This window comes from Orbicella franksi, chromosome 5 (assembly GCF_964199315.1).
Source record: "Orbicella franksi chromosome 5, jaOrbFran1.1, whole genome shotgun sequence".
In the NCBI taxonomy this organism is placed as follows: Eukaryota; Metazoa; Cnidaria; class Anthozoa; order Scleractinia; family Merulinidae; genus Orbicella; species Orbicella franksi.
This window is the reverse complement of record NC_138149.1, coordinates 16,630,890-16,651,098: the sequence shown is the minus strand read 5'-3', so window position 1 is coordinate 16,651,098 and position 20,209 is coordinate 16,630,890. Positions and strand designations below refer to the sequence as shown.

General features: G+C 39.0%; 1 protein-coding gene and 1 long non-coding RNA gene across 2 annotated transcripts; one reads left to right on the top strand and one right to left on the bottom strand.

Moving 5' to 3' along the window:
* The first annotated feature begins 8,883 nt into the window (after nt 1–8,883).
* On the top strand, nt 8,884–14,157 carry LOC145487042 (uncharacterized). Its single transcript, XR_014049349.1, has 4 exons — nt 8,884–9,714; nt 10,134–10,274; nt 11,181–11,258; nt 13,554–14,157. It is a non-coding gene; the product is annotated as an uncharacterized LOC145487042 (long non-coding RNA).
* A 212-nt stretch (nt 14,158–14,369) lies between these two features.
* Nucleotides 14,370–16,050, bottom strand: LOC145487825 (uncharacterized). Its single transcript, XM_081466621.1, has 2 exons — nt 14,856–16,050; nt 14,370–14,377 (listed from the first exon to the last, which is right to left on the bottom strand). Exons 1-2 carry the CDS (start codon nt 16,048–16,050, stop codon nt 14,370–14,372), a joined length of 1,203 nt encoding a protein of 400 aa, XP_081322747.1.
* Between the last annotated feature and the right edge of the window lie 4,159 nt (nt 16,051–20,209).

Genomic DNA, 20,209 nt, shown 5'->3' with positions numbered 1-20,209 from the left:
AGAAACTTCAGAAACTTCCAGCCTTTATTATTGCTGAGTGAAAGAAATACAAATACGAGCTCTCGCTGACTGGAAACACAGACCAAACCCCACTTACTTTTGACATGCCTGCAAATTTTACAGGGGACTCAAAAGGAAAAAAGCAGTGTCAATCAGACAACTGGTCACAAAAAAGATTGCTTCACAGTGATGCTAGCCTGGCTTGGAAATGGAGCAAAACTTCCACCCCATGTGGTGTTTAAGCGGAAAACTCTACCAAAAGATTTAGTGCCACCACGAGGCATACATGTTTGCACTCAGGCCAAAGGGTGGATAGATGAATGACTAGTCCAAAGTTGGTGGACTTCTACGAAAAAGAAATTTCTTTGTGTGGGACTCCTTGAGAGCTCACTTGTTTGACAATGTTAAACGGGTTTCAAAAAATTCACACAAATGTAGCTGTAATACCGGGCGGGGTGACAAGTCATTTACAACCATTAAAGGTAGGTGTGATCAAACCCTTCAAAGACAATTTAAGACAATATTAGAACAAGTGGATGCTTGATGGAAACCACACATTCACACCAGCAGGCCACATTCATAAACCTGACCTCAGCCAGATTTGTTGGTGGATTTTAGACAGCTGGAATTCCATATACCCTGAAACCATCAGACGTTCATTTCTCAAATGCTGCATCAAAAACACACATGATGGCACAGACGACGATATTCTTTGGGATGAAATGGACGAGTCTGATCCCTTTGCTGATATGACGGAGTGGAGTCAATTGTAGACGAAGAGGGTGGTCTGTTCTATGCTGGTGAAGATGAAGTTTCAGTGTGGGATGTTAACGAACAGGAACACCATGACATTTTTGGTGAAAATGAAGTTGATAAAAGTGATTTTATTGGATTTTAATTTTGATATACTGCAGCGTTATAATTCATTTCCCTCATGTTTGTACATAAGGCGCACAAACTTGCCTGTGATTTACTCTGTATATAGTGGTAAAATGTCAGCAAAAACGTTTTGGTTTATTGTTTGAACATTTTCATGTTTTTATCTATGGTAAAAAATAAACTTAACTTGATACAAATCAGCTGCTGTTGATTTAAAACTTCGCTTTGGTTAACCCGTTCCTCTACCTCATTTTTTTTTCCACGAAAACCAATTGAAAGTTTGGCATGCAGCCTATACGCAGATGCAGCCTATCCGTGCATAAATACAGTACTCTTCTGTATAAGGCTTTTCAAAACTCCAACAATTAGGAACTCCCTCACAAAAAGCACACAAAACTGAAAGTACATTCAATGTAGTCAATGACACTGGCCTTATGGCTACCCGCACAAGTGGTCAGTTAGATTTTTTACCTAACTAAACAAAATAAAAAAGGATTTCAAGACCTTACCCAATCAATTTCCTTATTGTGAAGCTGGATTTAAACATTAACCCCTCCCACTAGCGCTCCTATTTCTCCCAAATATAGGTTTTTCCTAACAAGTTTAGCTAGTCTTTTATTTCGGGACAATGGAATCTTACACAGTTTATTTAAGTTATTATTATATGACCAAGAAAATTACTTCATTGTGATTGGCTGAGAGCAGGCAAATTTTTCATTAATTCTTAATTTCCACTGCAGCGCAAATTAATGCATGCGCGTGCGCAATTCTCTCAGTCATATAACAAATGACTAATTGCATGAAGGCTCAAGCAATTAAAGATCAAATTTACACTACCTGTGATATTTGAAATTTTTTTCAAATTGCACTTGCCCAAAGGCTTGTGCAATTTTGAGAGAATTTTCAAATATTACATGTAGTGTAAATACTTAATTGCACTCGCATCCATACAGTTACCTATGCTAACTAGCCAGACCAATATAGCTATTAAAAACTCAAAACACCCATTTTTCACCACAAAAAGGTCACTCTTGAAGGTGATCTCTGTGCGAAGATCTTGGGTCAAAGTTTGTAATTGATTTCCCAATTAGGGCTTCAATTTCTTTTTTTTGGGAGAAAGGGCAGCAGCATTCACAGGGCACCTGGGCACTCTGCAAAGAGGAATTTTCTCTTTGCAGATTTCCCAGAGGGTGGGACAGGGCGTGGATAAATGCTTGAGGAATGGAGAGGGAGCTTTTGTTTCCTGTCCCTCTCTGCCCCCTTCTTTCCAGGTCCACTTGGCTATATCATGCTGATAGATTGCAGTGGACGTGGACACAGAGGCTTAACATCTCCTTCCGCAAGCACTCAGTTTAGCCATGCCCTATTCTACCTAATCCCACCTGAATGAAAATGATATGAAATATTTGAAGAACAAATGATATAATGACATAATTATCATTGGGTTCTAAACCCTACCAAAGCCCCCCATTTTTTTCTCTAAATCTACAATGATATTGTTCAAATTGTCCAGTAAAAAAATTAAAGCTCAAATCATCTTCCCACACAGCCTGAGCTTATCCCAGTTTTTGTAGCATGAAGCAAGTAGGAGTAGAGCTACTCCCTCCTGGATGGGATGCTAGTCCACCGCAGGTTACTCCCAAAATTTTGTCAACCTTGACAGTTTGCCATTACCCATTTATACACCAGGTGGAGAGTGGCACTGTGAGAGTAAAGTGTCTTGCCCATGAACACAACACAATGACCCTGCGGGTCAATCTGGAGTTCAACACATTAACCACTAGGCCACTGTGTCTACCAGAAAACTGTTAAAGCCCAGAAATTGTTTTCTGCCAATTTTGAAATTGCTTTAATTGCTTGCATACTGTAAAAATGACCACATCTTTATCTTCAGTGCCTACCCCTAGTGAAGACTTTTTGTCAGGTTAACATGTGATAGGGTAGCTATATTACATTTCATTGTAGCTAGAAAGCTTGTTTTCAAGACTTTGTAACTTTGTAAAGTGTGTAATGTAGCCATAAAAAAATTGTGTTAGCGAGAAAATGAGATGGAGGGCATTCTAGTTTTTTAGTGTTTACAGAGAACTACTGTATAGATCTTTTAGAGAGGCAAATGAAAGATTCTTACTGTTGTACATTCTTTTATTTTACTTGGCGTAACTCTTTTCTCGTGAAATTTTTGGAACCTTTGCCACTGCTGCTTGGTTTCCTCTATTAACCCAGTGGGGAGCGTCCTTCTTTCCATACAACCTCTTCTCCCTGGTATAAGGGACCAATATTTCTTGGCACCTCTCAATACTCATCGGAGAGCCACAAGCATCCCATCGATTAATTTTTCTGTTGAAATTTCTTCTGACATCATTTTTCTTTTCTACTCCTGAGTTTTAAAACACACATACAGGAATAATTAATTTTGTGCACACATTTTAAAAGAAGGAGCTTTTCATGGCAAAACAAAACAAACAAGGAAGCAAAAAAAAAAATGATATCATTATGCCTGGAGATTTTTGGTAACTTTAAAGGGGAGTATATTATTTTGAATGTTTTGAAGGGACTGCACATCTTTATGTATCAGTTTTAAGGTTGTGAAGACAACATAAGGGGCAAAAACATGAAAGGTTCACATGCTCAAGAAATTTGTAGATCATATTTAAGACATAAAGAAATTGACAGAGGTACTTTTACATTGTAGTTATTTTATCCTTAGTAAACGCCAAACATGGAAATAAGTGAATGTGTGGATTCTTACAAGGTAAGCAGCTTCATAGCTGGGTAACAATATCTGTTTAAAGTGGATGATGTTTATTTTTTCCCAGTAATATCTACCTTGGCCAGTGAATTTCTTGAGGTTGCCATACTGTTGAAGAAAGTGAGGACAGTGGTACACCATGATATGTATATATGGTGTAATGGGATTTTTCTTGTCATATCCAGGTCCCTTCATTGACAGTAGGTGCTTAGGCAATAGCTGAGACTAGGAAAAGGGGGCATTAAAGGGATTTAATACCTGCAATGGTTCATAAGTTCATGCCAATCTTCAGAGCTCTGAAAAAAGCCTGGAAATACTTATAATAAGAATAATGAGGAATATGAATATGATGATAGTTTTCAAAATTCATTATTCTTAAGGCTATCAAATTTCTGAATTTGACAGGCTTGAGTTACCACAAGAAATGCAGAGCGATCATCTCACCTGTTGTCCAAAAGTTCCTGTTGCTTCAGCAGTTGGTTTCTCATTGCTGAGGCATGTTTCATATAACATTCCAAAGTCCTGTGATTTAAAAATCGAATGTTGTAAACATTATGTATCTCCTCTTTATATTTCTTATATGTAATTATTCTACAGGGTTCCCAGTCAGGACAGAAAATGAAGAATGTGATTGGTGTGTTAATGTTGTCGTCTAAGTGCACATTACATTTCCATCTTATTTACTTGGCCTCATATGCAGGCCTTTGTATGTATAAGGGCATGGACTCTTACTTTACAAAGCTTTGTAACAGCATCTTTCTTGTCGGGCTTTAGTATATCTTCAAACTTGTCAGGTAGATTTCTCAGCAGCCGCTTTTTATCTCCACCCATCAGTGACATCCACTCATATTTTCCTTCCTTAGTCTCCCATACTGAAGACCCAACACCACAAGATCTTATGGCAGTTAGAGCTCTGTCAAGATGAGTTGAGGTCCACTGAGAGTTGTTTGCCAAAGTTGTCTTCCTGTAAATATACATTGTGCGTTTTACCTTTATTGTCTATCAGTGCAAATTTCCTTTAAGGATGTAAAGCTACTTGTAATTATAAGAAGCTAGGGTTCACTTATTTTTAAATACCTCATCCCAATCTAGCATCTTGTAGAAAAGGCCTTCCTCCAACCTGTCTGTCACATAACATCAAGTTGCAATTCATCAACTATCACATTAGCAAGTGGAAGTTTGAATAAGGGGCGATGCTTACAGCATCGTATATTACTGCCTTCTTATGTTGGGATGCCAATACACATTAAGTCCCTTTGACATGTCTTGCCTGAAACGTGGAAAAAACCATGATGAAAATAAGGTTTCATAAGGTGGATTATTTTTCTTCTTTGGGTTTGCTCTTTTTGTTTATTGATGCCGTAACAGTTATCACTCACCAAATTTTAGAAATGAGCATCGTTTTCTTAAGTGTACCCAGACCCTATGTCTGTGTTATAAATTTCACGAGAGGGTCTACTTGATCATGCCGGAAATTACTGATGAACCCGCAAGTATTGTTCTGTAAGTTATGTGGCCTATAATTATATTGAAAGTCAAATTCTAAGGGAGAAGAGATGTCTGGTAGATGAGATCAGGAAAAGCATGGACAATTTTGTTATTGTTTACTTTATAATGTGTAAACAATTATTACATTTACATCTTAGAATGGATTTACCTGTTCTTTTTGTTGACTTTAGAGCATATACAGGCACTATCACATATTGTCTTCTTCATCCCTAGACACATCAGTAAAAACTATAAAGGAAACATATTGCAATAAGTGACAAACCACAAGCATTCCTTTACTGAACTTAAGACTCATAGTTATGCAGACTTCATAGGGTAATATACATGTTATGTATACTTATGTGTTTTTTTTTATTTATGGCATATACAACCCACATGCAGCATGAGCAGAGTGGGTTAAAAACAACAAAAAAATTGCTTCAATATGCACAAAGCTATTAGGGCTTGGGGAATCAAAAAGTATCGTTACCTGTGTGTAATCATATACCTTGTAGTCCACCCAAGAAGAATTCAAGTTTTCTCTCAGTTCCACCCAACATCATAACCCTCTGTCTGACATTCTGTTGACATCATTTATGACATTTTGTAAAGACACCCTCACTGAATCATATTCCTCTTTTGTCTGTACAATGGTAATGGTGTGGTTCCCTGTTTGAAGAAAATTTCTTATTATTTGTATGGTAGTAATCTCCCACAAACGAAAAAAAAAAATTTAAAAAAAGCCCCTCCAGACATTTGGAAGGGTGTAAGCTCCCTGTGCTCATTGGAGTCTGCTCTATATTTTCCTATGCTACCTGCCTACCTGAACTAGACATAACATTTTCATCCCCAAGGATAGCAAAGGAGCAAACCATTAGATTACTGCTATGTGAAATGGCTGCCCCCATCACCACTAATCGTGATCTGAGAATAACACAGAAAGGATTTATGCAAGTTAGAGTGGAATCCTGCTCTCTTCACACTGTCTTTCATGGTAGATGTATGCCACACTGCTCTAATGAATTGCCTCAATGTGTTGTCACTTGTGGACAATATGATTTTCTGGTACATTCTGTACATGTTATACTCAGGAAACAATTGTTAGATGCAATTAGTTGTCCATACATCATTAACTATAAAGATAAGCTGTTTTTGTATGAGGAATGTGTTGGTGCTAATACTGTTTTGATAGCCTTAACTATAGTTAATTTTATCGTGGTTTTGAAACACTTGTAATGATCTCTTATGGTTTCCAAACTTGAGATGGCAATGTCAATTATCTGTAGTTTCTCACCATTTGCTGGCTTTTTGCCTTACTTTTCATACTGACACACAAAAAAAGAATCCAGACAGTGTTAGATGTGGGCACAAATAAATATTTTATTGTACCTTTCAGTAAAAGATTAAGTTGAATCTTATCACTCACATGCTTCATAACTTTTTCCTCTAGCAAATCTGGAAAGTGCATCTGTGCTCCTAGACACTGGCCAGGTGTTCTGCATATTTTGACTGATTCATTTAGGTCTGCCTGGCATTCCTCAATAACATAGGACCTTGCCATTGTATCGTTTCCTTATAACTGCATTATTTCATGGTATGCCTGGATAGACAGTCCAAATCGATCTAAAGTACACACCAGTTTCTTAACTTTTTCCTTTTCCTTCTCAGGAAGTCTCATGCAGTTTGAGGTCTTCTTGTTTTCTGACCTCTCTCTTTCAGGAGGTGTTGGTGTTTGCTTTAGGCTGTTGTTTTCAACACTTGACACATCTTGTGATGTACAAGGCAACTACAGAGGATCAACCTACTATCCAATAACCACAAGATCGAACTGCAATTAAGGTCAAACCTCTTCCTTGTTGGTTTACTTGCTTGTGGCAGTGCTTAACAACGAGGTCAGCAATGTGACTCTTTCTTGGAAGGATAACTGGGTACTTGATATACTCTGGCATTTCTGTAAGCTTTAGTCGTCTGCCGACCCTCAAGGTGCCACTGGAATCCAGGAAGGGGTCGAGTTTGAAGAGTGTACTTGATTTCTTAATGGCGTGGTTCTTACTGGGAGCAGAATCTTGGGTGGCTGAAGTCAGAACTTCAATCTCTTCACCGAAGTGGATAGCTTGTACTGCTCTGATCAAAATCATCTCTGCTTGCTGCATTGTTGCACTGTGATGAACTGGGACTGTGAGGTGACCTCTTTTGTACTTGCTACTTGGGAAATACCTCTTGTTTCAGTCTTCTTCAGTGACAGTTTCTCAAGACAGGCAGATTTCCTTGACTTCATTCTTTTCTTGAGCTTCTGTGTGTAGAGAAAACAAAATGCAACAGCCTTCTTTGCCTGGTGGTAATCTGAAAAGTACTCCAAATGGCTAGCCAGGCTCGCAAAGGTCTTTTCTGTGTTGATGACTAGGGCAACTTTGCTCTTGACACTTCTTTAGCTTTGCTTGAAGAGTGTATGGGCCAACAGGCATTATCTTTCCACACAAAGGCTGTTCCAGTAGTCCAACTTGATTTCTGAAGTCCTTGGGGGCTGAGACCTCATGCCACTGGTCTGGGGAGGACTGTTCTTGGATTTGCTGAACTCTGTTGGAAACAAAGATGTGGAATCATCTAGTCTTAATTGAGGTATAACCAAGGACAACTTTGATGTCGGTCCAGAACACTTCTTCCGCTCCTTCATAGTCTAATTCCCACTGTAACTGAACACTTGTTTTGACTGTTACAACGGCAGCTGTGAGCTCAAGACGAGGTACTGTTACAGGTTTGAGCAGAGCAACTCCGGCTTTACCAATAACAAAGGAACAGTGAATGTAACCCTCATCATTTCTCAGCCTTACACGGCACGAAAAATTGGATTTACTCTAAATTTGATCCTGATCAAAGTCGAAGTCAAATATGATCATAGCTTTGATCCAAACTTTGACGCGCGTCAAATGTGTGTCAAAAATGTCATGGCTTTGCCGATACATTTGATCCATGACAAAGAGGAGGGCAAATGTGATCTTAACTTTGACTCCACCTTTGACCCACGTAAAAGGAGGAATCAAATATCTTATGGATTTGCCATACATTTGATCCCTGCCAAAGGCGAGGTCAAACATGTCAATAACTTTGACTACAGTTTTGACGTGCGTTAAAGGCGTTCAAAGACACCACGGCTTTGCATACCTTTGATCTCTTATGTCAAAGGCGTTCAAAGGCGGCATGGCTTTGTACAACTTTGATCCTACGTCATGTCATGTCAAAGGCGAGGTCAAATATGGCCATATCTTGCGACTCCGCTTTTAACGCCCTAATAACCTGCGTTTTCGTATTTTTTTGCTGTTTTAATGATAAAATGAAAGCTTGCTTTTTTGTCAATGTGTATTTTTTTTAATAAAAAAGTTTTCACTTGACCTGGAGGTGGCACAAGGAAACAACTCGAAAACAGCGGGAAAACACGGCTGCCAGCAGCTTCCCGCATTTTTCTGGCCAATCGGAATAAAGGTCAACGAAGTCGGCTGTGAGGAAAGCAGACATTTTTCTTCATTTGGCTTCATTATGGCGGCTTTGGTGAATTTTCGTTGTGTTTTGGACCAGGAAAAGGTAAGTCTCTGAATTTTGTTCATTTGTTTTCAATGTTCAGAGAATAACAGAGTTTAAAAAGTAAATTAAACGCAGCAATGGCTACATAAAGAACTGTGAATTGCGTATATTTATGGCAAGACAGATCCTCAGCAGTGAAAACAATTTAGTTGATGATTAATTGCACTTGACTGAATCACAGTTGATCGGCAAAGCTCTTCGTTAAGAAAGACCAAACTTTATTTTCAATTCACATATACTTATTTACAAAAGTTGACAAAGATAATTTTTTTTCTCACTCAGTCAAGTCTTGTGCATTAAATTGAAGTGTCTGTCATAGCATAGATTTTAGCATGATCAGTGCTTGAAATGAACGTAACTTAATAATTAAGCTTAAACTTAACTCTATTTACGTATAAATGGTTGTGCACAATGCCTCTGGTAATTTCTGAGCTTAAACAATTCCCTTGAAAGAAAGCTCATGTAAATATAAAGGAAATTTGTATTGAAGGAAAAACTCAGTCAGCCATGCATGACAATCCATCACGACCTGACTTAATTATCATATTCATTATACCATTAAAAGAGTTGTTGACTCTGAAAATTTAATCTATGGATAAGTTTCTGCTTTTGTCTCTAGTTACCAGTCTATTGAAAAAAAGCTCTGTTTGTTGCCACAGTTGAAATTATGATGATGTTTGTTCATTAATGTTGATAAATGACTTCACTGGGTTGAATTTAACAAATTGCATGTGGTTTAGTGCGGTCTGTACTCTTATCGACAATGATATGCACCATCACAGTGGTCAAAATGTTGTGGACTCACAAAGCGCAGCTGAGTGAGTCCACAACAAATTTTGACCACTGAGATAGCGAGATCAGTAGCAATTGTAGTAAAAATATGTTTTGATATTTGTTGTATCAGGCTTATGGATCAGTCATTTGGAACTCCACTATCTCCTGCCCAACCACCCCACCCCGAACCTGCCAGCATTTGACATTTTGAACTGTCTCCAGGGCTAAGAATGGTGTCATACCAGGTGATCAAATGCACCTACCCTGTGACATTTGCAAAACTGAGTAATAGAAATGTAGATTGAGTGTCAACCGAGGTGTCAGTGGAGTGTTGATTGAGTATCGATCGGGTGTTGATAGAGAGTCGATTTAGAGGATCGATCAAGGGTATCAATCGACACTCGACCACGGATGCCTTTAGTACACATAATCCAGCTTATCCGTTAGTAGGTGAAGTTGTTACAATGTTTGATAAAAAAATCAAACTTGCCATTAGTTGCAAATTAAAAAGCTGACCCCATAATAATATTATTATGCAACCTCTCTGGACAATACCAGTAGTTTTAGAGTTTCATGTCTTGATCTTTTGAGCAGTAGACAATTAAATGCCAATAAATATGTGACTAGTGGAAATTTGCTTATGAATGTTGTTTTTATCCTTCAGCTAGCCACTCTAGAAGAACTGAAGAAATTAACAGAATAAATTCTGGGAGAGGATACAATATACAACTCTGTAGTTCATAGTCAACTCAGATGCAGTTAAATCATGCAATGCTCCAAAGTGTGCAAACATCAGAACATTTTGGTAAGTAAAGGGCTGGAATATTCATTTGTTATTTCTATATTTTGTAGCATAGACCATCTTATAATTTCTTCAGCCAGAACTTTTAATATCTTTTTCCAGTAAAGAAAGGATATAAATAGATTTTGAAAACCTGGCTATAGCTTATTAATGTTATTTTAATTGATCATTTTTATTACAGTCTCACTCTGTGAAAAAAAAAAGTTGTTTCTTTTTGGTTCATTTAAGGGCAAGTAAGGAAATGTTGTCTTTCTTAAGGGACAAATACATCAACTGGCTCACCTGGATGAAAATTAAGTAATTAAAATGTTATTGAAAACATGCAAGGGGTGGGAATCTTTTTGGTAAATGAATCAAAGTTGCAGAATGTTGCAAACCAGTCTCAGGAAATGTTGGTTTTTGACTGGTAAAAGCTGAGTTTTGAATCTAAATTTTGAGTGGTTGTCTGCAATATCGACTGTTTTGGTTTGGCCATCAGGTTTCCAAACCAAATTTTTCCAAGCAAAATTAATAATATGATTAATTCATAACTATTGATGGGATCAGTAGAGAATTTAAGGCGTAGAAGATTTGATAATAACTTAGTAAAAGTAAATTGACAAAGACATTTATTTGCTTTTACTCAATTTAAAATTTTGTTGGCAAATTTGACTGGATAATAGCCATTTCCCTCTATGAGATGCGGCTGCACTGGGAATCATAGTGGTTGTATTCATCATCTTGGACTGGATTTTTGTTTCAATGAATGAGCCATGCAATTCCATGCAGGCATGTCTCATGTTAAATCATTTAATTTCAGGAATTTTTTTCAGTGGAAAAAAGTGTACAAGTAGTTGCTAACTGTTTACTAATCAAATGTGCAATTATTTTGATATGTTTATATGCTCCTTTTCACATATGATCTACAAGGAAAATAAGGAAAAAGATTACACCACTGAACATGAAGAGATCTGTGGAAATTACACAGGAACAGCAATATTCCCAAAGGTGTGTGAATTCCTCATTTCTTGTCACAGTTTATGTCAGATTTGTTGATTTTTAGATTGCCATTCTGCAACCATAAAAGATCTTTGTCGTAAGAGGTCTGTAAGATGTCTTTAAGAGACAGGCAGACAGATGGACTGGTAAACTGGCTCTAGGCTTTTTGTTTATTTGTGCCAAGCTGTACACTTTTAAAATGACCCCAAGTCTTTGTTCTCTTATGAAATTCTAGCTGGGGATAACCCTTGTTCAGCTGGTGAAATTAGCTTGTTAAACTGGCTCTTAATGACATACCTGTGTGACCAAATCTCTGAGTAGAGTGGAGAGAAATACAGAAAAAAGGCTACTATTGACAGAAGCACAAACTATTCGAAGGAGGAGTAATGATCTGATTGGTCACGTTTTATTAATGTGATATTAGCAAAACTACTATAGGCAAACTTTAAAGTGCACTTAATCCCAAAAATTTCTTTTCGCTAGAACGAATCTACTTATTTGAAATAGTTCTGCGAAAAAATTTTTGAATTCCGTTAAATCCTCGATTTTCTGTGCCACGACGAAATCTCGAAAATAGCTCCAAAACACCGCCATTTTGTTTCACGACCGAGTTTGAGGAGAATGGGTCCAGCGGCTCTTGTGACGTCTACCCAGGAAGGTTGGATATCTCATTTCCTCTCATTTCCTTCAGGATGGTGCAATACACATTCGAAAAGTGCGCAGAAACGCCTTCCAGAGGTGCTATCGGCTGTTGCAGCTATATTCCAGATTTAAAGAAAGATATACTGTACAATTTACTGATGATGATCGGCTAATGGTGCAATAAAGACGTAAACGATGGTTTATTTTGTCGAACCGAAACAAGCGAACTGAATCTGTGAGAACCATTGAAGAACTGTCACTGGAATTTGTTCCGCAGACTTTCGAACACTATTTTCATAAATTTTCTGCTTAAAGCTAACCAGCAATTTGTAGGAATACTACCTACAACCTATATCTTCCAATCCCGCAGTATTTATAACATAACCGGCAAAGTTGTGTGATCCGGTCATGATCAAGAAGCGTTATACTGATATGTAAATAGACCGCAACTGTACGCCGCTAACCAACACTTATTTCTCTTTCGATTTAGATGAAAGTCGAAGATTAATCCTCTAGAATTACATGATAACAAAATTGTTAGACTCACAGAGTTTTTCGAAGGTTTGGAAATCAGCAGTGCGACAAAGATTCTGTGCAATAGCGTCGAAAATATGACCGCGTAACATTATCTGCGGACCGCTTAGGGAACACATCCTTTTCGCTTATCCGATGAATTTCACTGCAAACTTTGAGAACAATTTACATTGGTTATTTGGAGTTACGACTTAAAACGTGTGACAATGTGAAATCGGTAATTGTATGAAATGTTTCCTTCCGCCTTGCTTCCCGCAGCTTCAAAAATGCAGGTCCAAACAATATGATTTTCAATCGATCGAAGCCAATGTTTTGCAGGTCATCAAGTCTCGAAAACTGCAACACGTACGTCGCTCTTATAAACATGAAGCATTCAACTGAAAGTAAAACACAAACTGGATTTAACAGAACCTTGACAAAATACATTCTCGGTAAGGACAAATGTAAACGGGCTATAAACACGCATGGGAATCTTATGTTTAGTTGACGAAATTACCATCCAAAGCAGTCCTTGAGTTTTCTTTCCTGCTTTTCCTTTGCCTGCTCCTCCACTTCGTATCTAGCTTTCCATTCCTAATATACAAGCAGCTCGTCCGCAAAGACGTCTTCCCCGTCGTCGCTTGAAATGTTGTAAATTGCTCTCAAAGCTCTAAGCAGTGAGTTCACAGTTGTTGAACGTGCTCGATCGAAGTTTATTTCGGAGCCTTCCGAATCGAAACTTAACTCTGACTCCAGTGACGAAAAAGAAATGATTCTGAGACAAAACTTGGACGTTTTAGTCCCAAAATACATCGGAACGATTAGTTTTGCGTTCTATTTTCTCGAGCAAATACAGAGAGTTGACTGAGGCGCTATTGTGTTTGGTTCCTGGGTAGATGTCATCAGGTACCGCCGCCCCAGACTCCCTAAAACGCGGTCGTGAAACACTTAATCGCGACTTTGAAAGGGCATAGAAAATCGAGGATTCAACCAAATTCAAAAATTTCTTCGCCCAAATGCTTCAAATAAAGTCTAGATTTGTTTTAGCAAAAAAAAAATTTGGGGGTTAGGTGCACTTTAAGGAATAGAATGCCAAGATTCACCCTTAATATTCATTTCCAACTTTTTTGTCTGTTTGCTTCTGTTTAGACAAATGCAGACAAGCAGTGGTCGACAGGATGGACTTATCCAGTGAAGATGCGTTGATTAATTTCGTCAACGCCTTAGACTTTGTCAAAATGTGTCTTCCCTAGAAATAATGGGGATTTAGTTGGCATTGACCCCCAACAAGGCAGTTTAACCACTTTGATGAGAAAGAAGTGGAAAACACAGTATTCCATTCCACTTATAATGCAAGAATGAGCAAGTGCAAGAAGCAGAAAAGGAGAACTGCCAAAACATAAGGAGTTCCATGCAACGGACTGTACGTGCCATCTGGAAAGGACGCTTATACACCAGTTGACTTTTGTGCGAAGTTTGCTATATCTTTCCCGAAATTTTGCGGTTGTCTTCCCTATTGTCTAGTCTGGTCTAGTAAATTTAAGGAACTGAGAATTTAGCCGTAGTACTTCAATGTTAGATAAATGCACTTTGTACCATGGAAGATTTGTTGACTGTTGTTTTCACGATAGACAGAACAATGTTTTCCTTATGATCAGTCTCATTACGTGTAGTTTGAAACCAAGCCTGTAACGTGGCTTTTTGAAACCAGAAGCCCAAAACATTTATGTAAGGTACTTGGAGGTATTTACTCTTGATAAAAACGGGGGAAAAAATTGAAACTGAGATGAAGTTGAACATATTTATTTTCTTAAAATTAGGTGCAATGATCTTTCCGGGCCGCTTTTCCGTTAACATTTGTCAATAGTTTGGTACAAAATAACTTTATTAAAGCTGATATATTCTTCAAAACTTGTCAGACATAAATCAAGAGTACGGATCTAATTGCATCTTTTGTATGCGGAGCTACAAAGCTAGTGTAGCAAGTAGAAAAAAGCATATAAGATGTGGATCGCGCGAAACGTGATCAACGGTCGTGCAGCGCAAAAGAGGAGCGCGAGCGAGAAGTTCGGGCGAGACGCGCGAGCGCGGAACACGAAGAGTACCTTTGACAAACCTTTGGCCTGCGTCACAGGCATCTTCGACCACGTCTTTAGCAAACCTTTGACTCGAATCGCAGACAAATTTGATTACACTTTTGACCCGCCTTTGACAGTGCGCAAAGGCGTATCAAAGGATCACCTTTAACCCTAAAAACACAGGCGTTCAAAGGTGAGTAAAAACGGCCTTTCACGCCTTTGATTTGGTGGTAAAGGTTTATTCACAGATGATCTTTGATTCGCGTCACAGATCGTCAAAAGCGTGCAAAGGCCACCTTTACAAAACCTTTAACAACACATTTGACGCGCGGTAAAGGCGATTTTTCGTGCCGTGTTAGGTATGACCATTTACTGTATCCTTGAGTGCTTTCATCTGAGAAGTGATGTAGCTGAGCCTCAGCAATACGACCAAAGTTTGAGGGTTTGTAGCATCTTGGGATTGATAGTTCCTCCACTGTAGGTAGTTCTTCTCTCCACCTTTCCCATCTTGCCTTAATGTTCTCCAGAACTGAATCATCCCAGTCGGCCTTTTCCCGGCAGAGTTCTTGAAGTATCTTCTTTCCTTCCATGAGCGCTGGGGCTACAAATCCTAGCAGGTCATAAATGGAGCTTACAGTCGAGAGAATCCCTCTTCTGGTACATGGACAATCCTTTAAAACAATCCTGAAATGGAACGAGTCCTTTTCCACACACCATTGGACTCCAAGGGCACGTTCCATAGGTATGGCTTCCTTGTCCAGATCTATGCTCTGAATGCCTTTTGCTCGTTCTTCAATAGGTATGGCTTCAATGACCTCCTTGTGGCTTGAGGTGAACTTGTGCAACTTGAACCCTCCTCTTTTACACATTCCCTTTGTATTATTGTTAAGGGTCACTGCATCCTGTATTGACTCCACTGATGTCAGTCTGTTGACGTAAAAATCTCTGCAAATGAAGTTCGCTGCCTCTGCCCCCAGGTTTTTCTCATTGTCATTTGCAGACATCTTCAATGTGTAATTAGCGCTTGCTGGAGAACTTGTGGCGCCAAACAGATGTACTGTCATCCTAAATTCAGCAGGTTCCTTTGTTGAGTCACCATCCTTCCACCAGAGGAAGCGTAGAAGATCTCTGTCTTGCTCTGCTACTCCAACTTGGTGGAACATCCCTTCAATGTCTCCCATCAGGACTACAGGTTCCTTCCTAAATCTACACAGAACTCCTACTAAATTGTTCGTTAAATCTGGTCCTTGAAGTAAATGCTTATTCAGTGACTCATTATGGAATTCTATGGAGCAGTCGAAGACAACCCGAATTTTAGTCAGCTTCTTCGGATGATAAACACCGTGGTGTGGTATATACCACACCTTTCCTTCATTGCTGGCTTCGACTTCAACTGGAGGAACCTCTTCAGCAAAACCATTACCTAGTACCTTTTCCATGAACACAGCGTAATCATCTCTGTACCTTTTATCGGTCTTGAACTTCCATTTCAATTGGTTTAAATGACGTAAAGCAACTTCATGGTTATTTGGAAGAGCAGGGGTGGGTACTTTCAATGGCATGGGCATCTCATAGTGGCCATCTTCACGGTGTCGAATCCCATTTTCTACTATTGCCAAGAACTTCCTGTCTTCTTGTGAAAGGGCTTCTTGAGTAGAGCTACCCTCAGAGAATTCCATTTCAAACATTTTCTTACTGCATTCGGGTTTATCTCTTCTTTGGACTGAATTTGGGGAATGAAGCTGAGACCTGTTCTGATGTTACTACCATTTTCACAGGACACAATTCTGTGACAAGTGGTGGGTTCCATGTCTTCTTCATCTAGTTGTCTTTCTCGCTGTGAAATGATTGGGCCAATAATTCCCCATCCTAGAAGGGTTCTGACTGTGTAGGGATCGTCTCCCTTTCCCAGGATAACTTCTCTTGGTTTTATTGCACAGGGACAGTTACAGCCAATCAGGAGTCCTACATCTATACCACTTTGATAAGGGTGCAGCCTCTCTGCAATCTTCTTAAGGCCATTCATTTGCAACTTTGGGGGTAGGAATTTGGTTCCTTCAGAAATACTTGATCTGGAATACGATTTGGGCAGCTCGATCTAACTCTTTTGTCTATGCACTGGACTACCAGACCACCTATCTTCTCAAAGCAAATTTCTTCCTTTCCTAGCATCGTGTACAAATTCAGTTTGATCTCAGGGCCCTTTAATCCAAGGTCGCGTATAATGTCACACGTAATGAATGTTGAATCACTTGCATCATCCAGGAGCACATAGATAAGAATCTTCCTTTCAGGATTGTCCTTGTGGTACAACCACATGGGCAAGATCAAAGAGTTAGTGATACTGTTCCGTTCGCCAGCTGTATGACAAAGGCTTGAAGTGTTGCTGGAGGATTGATCTGGATTAACGTTTGTTTCTGCTGAATCCCTTGACTCCTTATTGTCTGGATCATTATGGAGAATGGTTGGGTGTGGTTTCCCACATCTTTGGCAAGTCAGTCTCTTACTCCAATTCTTTGAGTAATGGCCCTTACTGAGACAAGTAAAGCAAAGACCCACAGACTGGATAAAATCGAGCTGTTCCTTAACGGTTTTCTTCTTGAACTTATCACAGCTGGATAGAGTATGGTCCTTTGAACACACAGGGCAGACTCTTAGTTTTGATTGGCCTTTGGATCTTACATAGGTGTGTTGGTCTTTGAGGGGTCACCTGTAGTTGTAACCATGCTGTTTAAGTTTGGTGGCTGTCTTTGGTTTCTATGGCCAGCCTTCTTGTCTTTCTCAAAAGGCTTCTTACGTTCTGACTTCAGTACGTCTGGTGAGAAAACTGGATCTGTAGCAAGATCAGCTTCTGTTTCCACAAGGTTCACGAGATCATGAAATGTAACTGTTCTACCATGATTTTTCTTTAGTTCGAAGGCATGATGGCACCACTTAACTCCTGAATATGAGGGAAGCTTCAAACTGACTTGTTTCAGCACCTCCACAGAGTCCAAATCACTCAGAAACTTCATACTTCTCATAGCTTCTTTGCACTGTCCCAGAAAGTCTGAGAAAGCCTAAAGATCATTACTCTGACCTTCGCCAATCTGCAGCCAGTTCTTTAGACGAGACTTGTAAGCGTTTGAGACACGGAGGGGATCTCCAAACCTTTGGGCAAGCAGATTCTTGGATCACTTGTAGCTGTCACCAGAGGTCAGAGTCACAAAACTTTTGATGATGTCATTCGCCTTCCCTGTGGTGCATTTGCTTAGAAAATACAACTGTTCTTTATTCACGAAAACACAAGCTTCAATGATGGTTTCAAAGGCTCTCATGAATATAGGATAGTCAAAGTAATTGCCACTGAAGGTTGGCGGTTCTTGAATTGGAAAGGAGTTAATCTGTTGCTGCTCGGTGATAAGGGCACTGAGCTTGGTTTGCTTGGTCTGAAGCTTCACAATCTCTTGAAGTGTGACTTCGCTTGGGCTTGGACTTTCCTTCTTTGGCTCTAACAATTGAGGTGCGAATGTATTTCCAGTGCCGAGGATTGACGTTGAATCTTCACAGGAAAGCATGGCTATTCTGAAGGGGATGGTTTGAGATGAGTTGGAGATACTTTCACTTCAGCTTCTGACTTGATAGGCATTAAGGGCAGCCCTGATGGTGGCGTACAAAAGGGGTTTTCAGAAGTAGAAACTTCAAAGGTCGGTAGATGGGGCTGTTCGGATTTTAAAGGTGTGGTGAACTCCTTTAGCACAAAGGGAGTAGGATCTATATTTAGTCCACTCAGTTCTTTAACCCTCTGGCTGGATAATTTGCTTTGCTTAGTCAGACTGACATTTTCTTCATCCTCTGGTGCTTTCATGGCATCCCTCTCTGCCTTCGCCATTTCCAGCTCTTTTATCTTAATCTTTTTCAGCTTGGCCTCCTTGTCTAAGTATTTCATTTCAGCTTCTAATTTAGCAGCCTTGGCTGCAGCCTTGATCTTCCTTGAGCGTGCAGAGGAACCAGACAGTCGGGAGGATTTTGTGGTGGATGATATGCCCGAGTGGGAAGATGCAGCTGATGAATTTTCTTCAAAGGCCTTTCTTTCGATGGCGCAAATTTGGCTGCTGATTTTTAAGCGACATTCACTGAATTCACGATCTATTAGGTCAAAATATCAGTACTAAACATCTCTGTCTTCTTCCGTTACCATAAGATCGTGATATCAAATCTTTTTTCAATGAATTGAGTTCTTCAGCTTCAGATGTGAGAATTTCCATATCCTTTGGTTCTTCGAGGAAAGTGTTAACTTTCTTAATCTGCTTTGCCAAACGTCCATTTGCTGCATCTCTGTGATGCCTCAAAGCTTCTATCATATATTCTTTTCCTTTCTGAGTTAACTTCCGGTTCTGGTCACGAGTAGAAGCGTCATGCGTCGCGCAGTCATCTTCTGGTGGTTGCATAACAATCGCTTTGCTTCCTCGTGCATCATGCAACAAACTTAACAAAATTGCCAATAATATCTTTGGTACTTTCTTGGTCGGATACACTCATATTTTCGCTTTAATTGCACATCCTGATTGTTGTAGATGACAAGATGGTGGAGATATTTTACTGTAATCGTTATATGTCGAAGGGGCGTATTTTAAGGAGACAAAGATCCAAAACTTGACGTCAATAAAAGTGTTTATTTCTTGACAACAAGGAAAGGTTCAATGATAATTGTAAACTGAAAACAATGATTATAAAATAGACTGAAATATAAAGCTAAATACACTAAAGGTAAAAAGGGAATGAAACAAACTGCTCTGTGGATGTTAAGGGGGTGGAACCCCACTAGCATAATAACAACTTGACATCAAAACAATAATTTTCCGCACATGAAAAGGTCCCAAACAAAGACGAAAATACGCATAAACAATACAAATTCATACTTGCTTAACAACAATGCATATGATACTTCGAAATGAATTGAAATAATCACATTTGTGACACTAAGAAACAGACTACTTATCTGCATGTGCACGAGGGAAAACGATAATAATTAACTTGAGCTAGAATAGAATTGTGCAACATACTAAATCGATAGGAAATACATTTAAATAACAAAGAAAACAAAATCACTCACATATCTGACCCACACAGTGAAAATACTTGATAGGGAAATGCGAAAATGCAACTTGACTTGACCGAAAACTTAACAATGGCTGACTGTTAGGATCAAGAAACACCGGTCAACGGCCCATTTGGCAAATCGCTCATATTTTGCCCAAAGATTCCCTTAGGTGACCTTTTTCTAAAAATCATATTAAAAGGTTCTAGCGAATTATAACTTTTGAGAAATTCGGGAAAATTGGAAAACGCGGTCAAAGTGCGGTTTTTCGTTCAATAAAATGCCGAAATAAGGTGCGAGCAGGAAGCGCTGCTAAAGTCGTAAAATATATTCAACTGACTTCAAACTTTACACAAATGTGGAACAATCATTCTAATTCATTCTTTGTTTTAAACTAACCTCAGATATGTTGATATAGTGGTTTGGCGAACCATTTTAAAAACACCTCTGAAGCGTGTTAAAAATGGCGGCAAAATGTAGGTCATGTTTAACAGCATAAAAATGCATCTGGTACCTCAATGTTTGATTATTTTACTTTACGGCCTAAAAGTATCATTATTAAATATTTACCATGCCAAGTTTCATGCTCGAACTTGAAGTACTACCCTTTGAGAAAAACGAAAATCTATGTCAATTTGTTAGGTGCA

Bases quoted from the DNA above. Each gene is read 5' to 3' on its own strand.
- LOC145487825 (XM_081466621.1), bottom strand. From the start codon at position 16,050: ATGCCCATGCCATTGAAAGTACCCACCCCTGCTCTTCCAAATAACCAT.